Genomic DNA, 11394 nt, shown 5'->3' with positions numbered 1-11394 from the left:
GCGCTGTGCTGTCATCACTAGTGCGGGGGACTATAAACAGGACTGAACCTTTATGCTGTTACAGGGAGCTGACACCGACATAAACAGCCATTTACTTGCTTCTAAAGGCAAACAGGAAGCATTCTTCAAAGGACACTAACGGCTCTGTTAAGACACGTGAATATCGTTAAAAAGTATGTTACTGCGTAGAGGTGGCACAACGCTAACTGTTATCCTTCAACAAAACGCGTACGACCGACAAGCTTCAAGCAGCCGTGTTGTGCAAAACAGCCTTTGTTAACCCGCCTGTAACAACTACAATTGTCAACATTTACCGGGAGAGACTTACTTTGTAAAAGGTCAATTTGTCTCTTAAGTGCTTCTCTCTCCTCCATGTTTACGACCACAACCTTTCGTCATTAAATGGCGACGCCCTTAAGAATGACGTATTTCATGTTGGCCAATCACAGTCTGAAGAAAGTCATCGCTGTTTATCCTCAGTATTGACTTACAGGCTTGACATTTAACTCAAAATGGGCCGTAAGAATGAGTAGAATTTTCTTATTTATTTATTTATTTAATTTAGTGTTGTGGTGAGCAGAGTTAATTTTATTGGAGACTTAAAATGTTACTAAAACACAATAAACAAAGATAAATGTCTTCAGCTTTATCAAGGCTGTGGTTTCTCTTTGCATGTATATGTAGATGTGTAAGGCCATATGTCTAAATGACTTTGCCTGGTTAAGGCAATGCATGATGCGTGCTTTGAGCAAGAAGAACCAGCTGCCTCCTTTCCAGAAACTACTTTCCGTGCAAAGGACTCCCATTACTGTGCCTGGATTAACCAGGCTTATTCAGACACGTTAATTGTAAGACATTTTTAAATACAATACAACTAAGAGACCACTTTTCTGTATTGATTCTTGTATGGAAATCACAGTGAGAACAAACACAATGACTGAACAAACTATGAACCGACTTTCAGCTACAAAAACAAACAACAATAAAAGGAAGCTCCAAAGGCAGATCACACACCACAAGGTAATTAATTGCCCAGAATTTATCTGATATGCACACATGTTTAAAAAAAAACAAGCTTCAATTTTCATGTACTACATGCAGTCAGCATTCTTGAGGCTGGATTGTCAGATTCAACTGACAAAGCCGTTAGCTGTCTGTAAGACAGTACTAAGGGCTTCATTTCGTAACCTCGCTATCGTTGATGCGCAGCTGGCTGACAACCGATTTGAAAACATTACCGTCATTTCGGGAAGCGTCTCTGTATTTGCGTTTTATAAAGTTTAGAATTCCCTTCGGGGAAGTAGTTTTGGGCCAAAAGTTTGTTCGTCTGGTCCATGTTTCTATGAACTGTCATGAACAAAGTACCAGTGACGCTGCTGCGAAATGAAATGAAAGAGGAAGTGAAAGTTAAGGCAGCTGATTGGACGTAAAACGAAGAGAGAAGACAGAAAGGAAAGCAATCTCTAAAGTTGCTGAATAATTGAAGGTAAAGCTAACGGAGGTTTCTTTATAAATAAATACTCGCTGGAGAGACTGATGCAGACGGTCTGAAGGTTTAGAATTATAAACAATGTTGACTCCGTTTTCAGTTTGAACTCTGCTTATTTGTAGAGTTGACATTGTAGCTCGTTAGCCAGCTAGCTTGAGTGCTGGTGTCAAAATTGATAATAGGTATATTGTTTTTTTGTTTTGTTTTCACACCTGTCTGAACAACACATTTGTGCTGTGTGTGTTTTCTGTGTGTCTCTGTACAGTAGGTACCCCTTTACATCTCCTGGCTCGGCAACATGGCATCAACAGAATATGTGTACTTCATCTTAACAAAAAAGCCAGAATGGATCACTTTTGCAAAAGCTGGAAGTATTGTTTACATGCCTGAAAATAAGTACATCTCAGAAATGAAAAAATCCCCCCCTCCATTAAAGCTAAGAATGTGTTTAATGAACTACTACTCTAGAATAGACTATGACTTGGAGGCCAACGACATGGAGCAGCTGTGTGTAGAGGAAGTTGAGCTGCTGCAGGCACTGCCTGATGATGCTGAGAGGCTGAGGTGTTTCAGAGAGCGACATGATCTGCAAGCAGCAATGCAACTTGCTATAGGTACTGAAGTGACTGTGGAGGAAGCTGGGAAGAAGCTCAGAGGTATCATTCACTACATTGGACCAATAAAAAAGGCATCTATTTCTTGTCCCATACCAGGATACTTTTTTGGAATCGAACTACAGGTTTGATGTTTTTTTTCTTACTCCTTCTGGCATATCCAGAAGATATACACATATTATAGGTTTCATTTTGGTTTGAGATTTCTGCCTCCAAGCAAAGACAAGTGGTAGTGTTTCAAACTGGGTTTGTTAATATACACACCATACTACTCCACAATTAAATGGCAAGAGCAGGTTTTTGAAGTGATTTGAACATTTATAAACATAAGTAAATAAGACCGAATCATTACCAGATTCATAAATATTTAGACCCATTGCTCAGGACTGGATTAAAGTTCCTTTGAAAGGAGTAAATCTTTTGAGAATAATCTTACAAGCTTGGCACATTTTCCTCAACTCTCCCTTGTATTTTTCTTTCAAGCTCAGCCCAGTTCTTCAGAAAGCATGAATGCACAGTCATTTAAAAAAAAAAAAATTTTCTGAGAACCTCGTTTGGATTCAGATCCGGAGAAGTTTTCTTGGCAATGTGCATCAAGATCCTGAGCACCTAATGGGTGTTAACTCAAACGTACTATGGGTCAAGGTCACGATTGTCATCTCATGGGCAATAACCTGATGAATTGTGATAGATCATGAGCTGGATGAGCTACCACATTATTGATGTCCCGGTTTAGCTTGGCTGGTCAAGCAGAGCTACAAAGATTTTGAAATGTATCCAGCTGTGAGTAATGGGGGTTGCCATCTTTTTGGGCACTTAAATTGCCACAGAGATTGTCAGATACAATCCTGTCTCACAGACAAATTTAAGTTGTGGAAACATATCAAGGACAACTGACAGAGCCAGTATGAACCATAAAAATGTCTGTATTGTAAAAATGTCTCTAAAGATGATACTTCAACCATTTATTTTTGAATAAATCATTAAAATACCCTCAAATTTGTTTTGGGAGTATTTTAACTTGCTTTGTCATTGTGGAGTGGTGTATGGAGACAACACAAGCAATCCAAAGTTGAAAGGGTGCACTGCTTCATGCTTGAAAAAGCATCAATTTCTTTGTAAGGTCACTATTTTGAATAAGTTTCAAAATGTCTTGTAAAACAGTACACTAATTGAAAACGTATAAATGTAAAAACCTCACAAGCTGAAGCCAGGTGGAGCCATTCAACTCCACAACTGCACAGCATGATTTCAGTTTGCAAAGCAGAACAACTGGTAGAGAAATTTAACTGAGGTCTTGTGTGACATCAGTTTTAATCTGCTCTGCTTCTTTTTCTCCAGGGACCAGACAGAGGAAAGGGCTACTGTGATGGGACCTATGGGGGTGAAAGATATTTCAAGTGTGACAAAAACTGTGGCGTTTTTACCCCATTCAACAGAGTCAGCTCTTTATTACCCCCTGTCCATAAGCCATCCCTACAGTCAGAAAGGCTAGAGTTGGGAGACAGAGTTACTTGCTTCATCGATGATAAATTTCGCTATGGAATGGTGCTGGATTTACTGGAAATAGGTGGACAATGTTTCGTTCAGATTTCCACGGTAAGTAATATTCCATTTTTTAAATTCCAAAATCATATCAAATGTAATTTTGTGCCATAAATCCACAAAGCTTATTCTACAAAATCAGATTTTTATGTTTTCAAAGAAATAATAACAAATAATAGGGACTAAATAATTACCTGTTTAAATTGTAAGCAAACTCTTTGTTATGAAACACACCTGAGATTTACAGCATCATCATTTCATCTAGTAAAAGTAATCACTTAATTACATTTCTGTTGACAATTTAGAGGAGCTAAAGCATTTACCTTTCCATCCTGGCATCAGCAGCTGTGTGTCTGAACATAAACCAGCATGAGCTACATGTATATGACTTTACTGCTTCAGTTGTGCCATACAGCATGATGCACTACTGGATTGGTGGATTTTGTTTTGTTTACAGATCTCGCTGTAAAATGGGTCTAACTGGCTGAAACCCAGCTTCACATTCTGTGCAGGTCACTCGACTGACAGCTGCTCTGTGTGTGAAAATGACTTTTATAAAATAATGCCTTATTTTTATAATGATTAATTAAAAAAAATCACATTTAGGATATTCACTCTACAAAATACATCCATGTGGCAGAACACAAATACAAAGACCACAGTCTTAAGTTACATTCATCAGACTGACTAGTGTTTACTAAATGCTAATGCTAACATTGTCATAGCTAGATTCATAATAGCTTAATGTTTGATCGGAGATGGGGATTCAGAACTCACTGGAGTGAGTAATTTAAATCATGCCATTGTCCCAGAATGGTCCTGTAAAAGTCTGGATCTGAATCCAATTGAAAATAGCAGTGCACTGATAATTATCCTGTCTGATGATATTCTGTCATTTACGTGCTCCTGCTTTTCTTTGAGTTTACAGTTACAACCAAACTTTGTTAAGACTCTCTAAAACTGCTTCAGCAGTAGTAGTGGAGTATAGGACAGTAATATTTCCTTTGTCTGTTGGTGTTTTCAGGACAAAGATGAATCTGGGAAGACGGGGGGTGAAGTTAGAGTTCCATTAGAAGCGGTTATCAAAGGAGAGCTGATTGCAGGTTTGAGGTCTTTTTACATTTGTTTGTTTGTTTTACATTTGCATCATGCCTCAGCCAAACACATTTTTCATTGCAGAGGGAGAGAGCATGGATGTCGACACACCCCCAGAAGCTGATACAGATTATCTCTATATGGGTCTGAGTTTGAACTCTATGGTAGAAGTGACTCTGGGTGAAGGCAACACATATGGAATTATTCGCTGGATAGGCAAGCTGCCTGATCGAAGTGAAACTATGGTTGGCTTGGAACTGGTAAGTCTTTACTCATCATCATTTAAAACTGTTTTGCATATTTATGTTTTAGTTTGCGTTTAATGTTGGGTTAAATTTCAGACATTGGTATAATCAGTCTGTATTCTGATCTGCAGGATGAGAACAAAGGAGTGAGTGATGGTACTTTTAAAGGTCAGCGTTATTTCAAATGTCCTGTGAAGAGAGCCCTGTTTGTGAAGCTGAGCTCATGCCGGCCTGACTCACGCTTTCAGAGCACATCATCCAATCACAATGAGAAAATGCAGCCTGAGGACACTGGTTAGTACAGGATGGACAAACCTACACTCTATGGAAAAATTTATTAGGCCACACCTCTTAATCTTAATCCTTTGAATTCAAGAGGCCACAGGTATATAAGACTCGAGCACCTAGCCACGCAGTCCGTTTTTCCAAACATTTGTGAAATAATTTGTTGGTCTAAAGCTCTCACTGAACTTGAGTGTAGTACTGTAATAGGATGCCACCACTCCAGCAAGTTTGTGAACTTCTTCCTCTCTCAGATGTTCCATGATCTACTAGAAGTGTTATTGTTGCAAAGAGCATGTGTTTAGGAACCACAGCAATGAAGTGGCTCTGTTGTTTCAAAGTTCTTCTGGCATTAACATCAGCACAAAAACTGTGCCAGGAGCTCCACAGCTGAGCTCCTGTAGATGTAATTAGTGTCCCGGTGCTTTCTTCAATGTAGTTTACATCCAACTGGCCGTGAGTGACCCCTTGTTCACAAAGGATTATTTTATACTGAAAACAGCAAAAAACAAAACAAACTACATTTTGGTTGAGTTTGAACTTTTCTGGCAGCAGAGGGAGAATTAATTTGCAAAAATTAAGCTTTGTTTCCTTTTACTTACTTGAAACATGCATTTCTATTTTGTCTTTCTCTATACTTGTCTTTTTTTAATATAAAGTATCAGTAGTGTTTACTGTTTGTATTTTTGAAGCATTTTTAGCAGCAGCATCAAATGCAGTGCTCCAGTTGCACATTTGTCCAACAGCTGACTGTAGCATACACTTTACAACAGCCATTTGGACATCTATATCTGTTATCTGTTTATATACATAACCACATATTTGCTGTTTATGTTTTGATTTAGTGGATCAAACAGACCACAGTACAGCTGAGTTGCAGACTGTTCCGCCTATGAGCACAGAGCAGGTTAAGCAGCTTCTGACTGGACGAATGAAGGGGATTCAAGGACACTGTAACTCTTGCTACATGGACGCTGCCCTCTTCAGGTCAGCATAATAAATTATTATCCTGTGGTTTTACAGTTTTAAATAATGCACAGCTTCCCCAACAAACGATTTTACCTGTAATGGCTTTTAGCTAACTAGCTAGCTAGCATTGACATCATCATCAGTGCAGATGCCTTGTCCTGCTTCTACTGGTTAGAAATTGTTTGATGGTGTCTCCATTTCTACTATATTGTTGGTATACCAGCTACTGCAATTGAATGCTGTACTGTACATTCAATGTGTGGGTACAGAGATGAAACCAGTTGTGCATTTAACATAGCAAATCTAATATGAAAGCAGTTTCTTTAACTGCATTTTCAAAGCATACTGAAAGGATTCCAGTCTGACTTTTTATTATATTTTTAAAAATCCATAATGTTAGGGAATGTACAGTTCTTTATGTTAACTTAGTTTCTTTCTTTGCTTTCAGTTTGTTTTCCTGCTCTTCTGTGTTGGACTCCATGTTGTTCAAATCAACAACACCTCAAGATGCCCCAATTCAGAGAACACTGCTCAATGACATAGTCAACCCCCTCCGCAGGTCTGTGTTTTGATCAAATCATCACATGGATTGCATTTTATTTTTGCTGTTATGAAAGTTCTGTGTGTGCCGTTTGCAGTAACGGCTTTGTGGAAGGAAGACACATCATGAAGCTACGACAGCAGCTGCAGAAACATGGCTACAGCCAATCATTCACCACAGATGAGAAGGGTCTGCTTATTTGGGAAAGCTTTTCTGGAAGGCATTTGTTTTGTCTTAAGTGGTTGAGTTTGAAGTACTCATGTTACTTTTGTCTTTCAGATCCAGAGGAGTTCCTCAGTGTCATCATGCACCACATCCTCGCCCTGGATCCTCTGCTAAAACTGTACACTTACTATAGCTAAATTACTGTCTCCTGCTGTACTATATAGTATAATGCATTTTGAGACTCATACCTGGAATGCAGACTATTCTTGTGTGTTCTCCCATTTTAGATCAGCTGCAGGTAAAGTGCAGGAGAGTTACTGCTATCAGATTTTCCTGGACCAGAACCACAGACTAGTTCTGCCAACAGTGCAGCAGCTACTAGAACATTCCTTCCACAGTGCAGGTCTTAAGCTGGCAGAGGTGAGAGCACTTCATTGTTAGGCACAAACTTTAAAGTCCCACTTTCACTTTTGTTTTATTGCTTAACAAATTAAAAATATAACGATATTTATCAGAATAGAAGGACAATCCTGTATTATAATATTTCAGTTACCAAAAAAATGGAAACTGTTTTTTTCCCCCCACAGATTAATCCAAAAATGATTTAGCTGTTTTCTCACAGACATGTAATACACAGACTTGTAATGGTTGGTTCTCCAGTAGATGGCTCTGTGGGGAAGCTTTCTGAGCAGACCACCTGGAATCTGATCACTTGAGCGTATTCAGTCTGTGTGGTCTTTCATCTTATTTCATCGTACCATCACTCCAGGTGCCGTCCTGCCTCATCCTCCAGATGCCTCGCTTTGGGAAGAAATTCAAGATGTTTGACAAAATCATCCCCTCTCTGGAGCTGGATGTCACTGACCTCCTCTCTGAAGGTCAGATTAAGAATACAAAGTCACAGCGACTAAATTTAACACAGTGAATACAACGCACGGTGTGTTTTTCAGGTCCCCAGCAGTGCATGCTGTGTGGAACCCTGGCGCAGGTTGAGTGCGTCGACTGTTTTAAAGATCCCCTTTTCAGCCCGACAGGATTCAAAGTCTTCTGCGAGAAGTGTTCAGAACAGGTTTGTCACATTGTTTTAACACCTGAATCATTTTGTTTGTCTTTGGCTTAATTTGTCACGGTAGAGGGAATGTATTGACGTCATTTCTCCATGTGAAACCTCCCACCTCACCACAGTTTCATCAGATTTAGCTGCTATTAGGAGGTAGGACTCAGATATAGAGAGGAAACAAATTAAATCACAATCAAGGCTGATCTGTACTGCAAACAAGTGGTCTGTCAGTGTTGAACATGCACTAAAACTAGAACTTTGACTTAATATAGGTCATCAAATTTTAGACCGAAATCCCAGTTGGTTTGAGAGATATTTGTTAGCTACCTGTTCAGATTTTTTTTATTATTACTGTATAATTATTGTGTATAATATTGTGTATTTATCTGGCTTTGCAACACATGGTGTTGTTTTGCTTGTCTATATATAAAAATCTATGCTTGGCTGCTTTCTGAATCAGTTTGTGCACTGAATTGAACAGCAGCTAATTAACTCTGCTCTTGGTGCATTACATCACCTGCTCACCATCTGCTGTTTAACTGTTGGTCCTAGTAAGTACTGCTGAAACACTATATCAGTTCAGTGGCATACTATCAAGCCTCTAAATGAAACGCTGTGCGAAAATTTGAATATTTTATGAAATATTTAAATTTTGTCAGACATCAACTAGTGTAGGCTAGTGTATGTGAAGTCTTCCTCCTTTCCTCTTATACATACAGATAGCAAATGAAGGACGTACACAGATAACTAGGTCATCCACTTAAGTAGTGCGTGACTAGAGCTGTGCCTTGTCATGTTGTTGAATACATACATTTTTACATGATATAAAAATGTCACATCACAATATCTGTGATATAGCAACACCATGACTACAATGACTGAAGCCCAAACATATCTAACAGTGAGAGCTGAGTGTGAGGCTCTGATGATGATTTAGTAAAAAGCACAATGCTCTGCAAAATGTGCAAGAAAGCTCTTCTGGAGCACCTGCTAGCACTCCATTCAGGAAGAGCAAACTGGATGGTGGTAAACGAATGCTGTAAGCAGCTGATCAAGGAAAAATATTTCTCAATTTCAATTTTATTATTGAATTTATTTGTTGTATTTTCAATTAGCTCTGTAACATCAAGTGGATGATATTTGGTAAATGAGCTTTTGTGACTTCAGCAACATCGGTGTCATAGTTTTTGCCAGAAAAACCTAAATACATCTAACAATACACTTTTAAGCAATAAATTGCAAACATGTTATTTGAATCAAATTTGATACAAATTAAAACTCATAAATAAAAAATTATATATATATTTTATTTGTTAGAAGTTTCGCTAAACACACCATTTTCAAAAATGTTGAATTTTTCAGCATATATTAGAAGGTTCAGGCTTTGCAGTCTTTCTCTTAAAACACTGCTTCAGCTCATGTTTTATCCATTTTCGCCGTCTTCTTCTTCTTCCCAGATGGTCTAATTTGTCTCTGCCAATAAACCATCAACATATATTTTTATTGAGACCAATTTAGCCCTCATGCTACATTTTTGCACAGGGCTGATGTGCTTTGGGACCTGTAATGCGTTTTTTTTTTTCCCCAGTTGTTGTTAGTGGCCTCTCCAGTGTTTCTCTTTTCTGTCTTCTCTTTCCCCTGATCCTCCAGCCTAGGAAAATGTCCCACTGGGTATTTCATTGGAATTGAAAGAATCTGAGGCTTTAAACTTTTAATGGTGCCCCAGTGCTTGTTTGGTTTTGGGAACTAAAGGAGCATTTGGACGCAGAGATAGCTAATAATGTCATACTTTAGCTAGGCTAAAGCTGTTTGGGGAGATGTGTTTCGTGTTGGTAGTCTCTCTGTGCTCCTCTTTTCTCTCTTTTCATTCCTTCCATCATTCACCCTGGTTCTGGTGGAGGTCTCTTCCTGTTTTAACAAAAAACTTTATTTCCCTCATGTTGTCACCAAATGCTTGCTCATCGGTGATTGATTGTAGGGATTGTGTCTATACTATTATAGGATCTTTATTTACAACATTATAGAGTTGTCTCAAATATCTCCTTTGGTTTAGGGATCATTTATAGACAATGAACTAAAGTTACTAATGTGAAATTTAACAGTGGCTACATAGATATAAAATAGTGACTATTTACAGGTCTAATAGTGTGTATGTGTTTTCAGGTGCACTCCCATCCTCAGCGTCGCAGCCATAAACCAGCATCCCTGGAAATCCCAAAGGGTTATGTTGGACGTAAAAACCCTCACACTATGATCAGAGACAAAATGGAGCTGTTCGCTGTGCTCTGCATCGAGACAAGCCACTATGTGTCCTTCGTCAAATATGGACCAAACACTGAGGACTGGATCTTCTTTGACAGCATGGCAGACAGACAGGGTAAGCGGGATATTTAATATGCATACACAAGTTAGCTCTGAGTGCATTTTGGCTCACTTGTGTGTATTGCGTTCAGGAGAGATGGATGGCTACAACATTCCAGAGGTGCAGCCCTGCCCCGAGGTTGGTGAATACCTGGAAATGTCCCCCTCCGAGCTGGCCAACCAGGCACCTCGAGATATGAAAGGTGTAGCAAAGCGTCTCTTCTGTGATGCCTACATGTACCTGTACCAAAGCACCACTATGTGCCTCTATCGCTGATGGAACTTGAGCACACTGGACGTTTTGCTATTTGTGTAATTTCTTTTTGCTGCATTGTTTTGTTTTTTTTTCTTTTGTTAACATGCAAATATCTTAAATGTGTGTGTGGTGCTTGGGTGCTGGAAAAAAATTATAGCGACAATAATTTTCTAATATGGCATGAAGTAGAGGATAAACTGACATTGCTTTCTAAGTAATTTGCACTATAATCTGAAGAAAATAATTACTGGCTTGCAGCATGTGTTGGACATAAATTACATATTGCACTGTAAAAATAGTTTTACAGTTTACTGCTGATGTTTGTAATTACTTTAAATTTTATTTACAACTTGTATAGTGAAAGTAAATGAGTTTTGCTGATGAAAAACCCTTCAAAGTAGACAGTAGTGATGATTCAGTACGGTTCATTAAGAATACCATCTAACCAGCTCTATTTTAAAAGCTTATGTTATATGCTGCTGTTATTTTGGCATCAGATTTGGATGTTGGCTGGATTTCTTTATATATTTAGATATTTTTTTTTTATCTTCTGGTATTTAAATTTCACACCTGAAAATGAAACAATGATTTTATTCTTGACAAAGATGTTTCTGTGAGCAACCTAAGAGACGAAAAGATGTTGGGAATAATATCACAGTGGAAAACTGTGCTTGACTGGCTGCTTGGGAGTCCTGGTTGAACTTGTGACCTTTTTCTATTTTTTACTATTACTACTTCTGATATTCAGTAAAATAGATGTCATAAATAAATA

The 11394-nt window shown here is 38.5% G+C and overlaps 2 protein-coding genes across 2 annotated transcripts in view; one reads left to right on the top strand and one right to left on the bottom strand.

Annotated features, from left to right (window-relative positions):
* The window catches only part of zc3h3 (zinc finger CCCH-type containing 3), a 79898-nt gene extending 79496 nt beyond the window's left edge, over nucleotides 1–402 (bottom strand). Inside the window, exon 1 of the mRNA XM_005750282.1 lies at nucleotides 329–402. Coding sequence (XP_005750339.1) covers nucleotides 329–374 — 46 coding nt within the window. The 5' untranslated portion in view covers nucleotides 375–402. The remainder of the gene's footprint in view (nucleotides 1–328) is intronic.
* Nucleotides 403–1150: 748 nt separating this feature from the next.
* On the top strand, nucleotides 1151–10727 carry cyldl (cylindromatosis (turban tumor syndrome), like). The gene is made up of 15 exons (XM_005750281.1): nucleotides 1151–1486; nucleotides 1755–2228; nucleotides 3445–3702; nucleotides 4673–4751; nucleotides 4828–5003; nucleotides 5120–5282; nucleotides 6116–6257; nucleotides 6688–6798; nucleotides 6878–6969; nucleotides 7060–7123; nucleotides 7233–7365; nucleotides 7715–7823; nucleotides 7896–8014; nucleotides 10169–10382; nucleotides 10459–10727. Exons 2-15 carry the CDS (start codon nucleotides 1788–1790, stop codon nucleotides 10641–10643), a joined length of 2286 nt encoding a protein of 761 aa, XP_005750338.1. The 5' UTR covers nucleotides 1151–1486; nucleotides 1755–1787; the 3' UTR covers nucleotides 10644–10727.
* The last annotated feature ends 667 nt before the right edge of the window (nucleotides 10728–11394 follow it).

The sequence above is a fragment of the Pundamilia nyererei genome, unplaced genomic scaffold (genome assembly GCF_000239375.1).
Source record: "Pundamilia nyererei isolate P.nyererei 1_Seehausen unplaced genomic scaffold, PunNye1.0 scaffold00267, whole genome shotgun sequence".
In the NCBI taxonomy this organism is placed as follows: domain Eukaryota; kingdom Metazoa; phylum Chordata; class Actinopteri; order Cichliformes; family Cichlidae; genus Pundamilia; species Pundamilia nyererei.
Note: the sequence above shows the minus strand (reverse complement) of the source record. Positions and strands in the feature narration are given on the sequence as shown.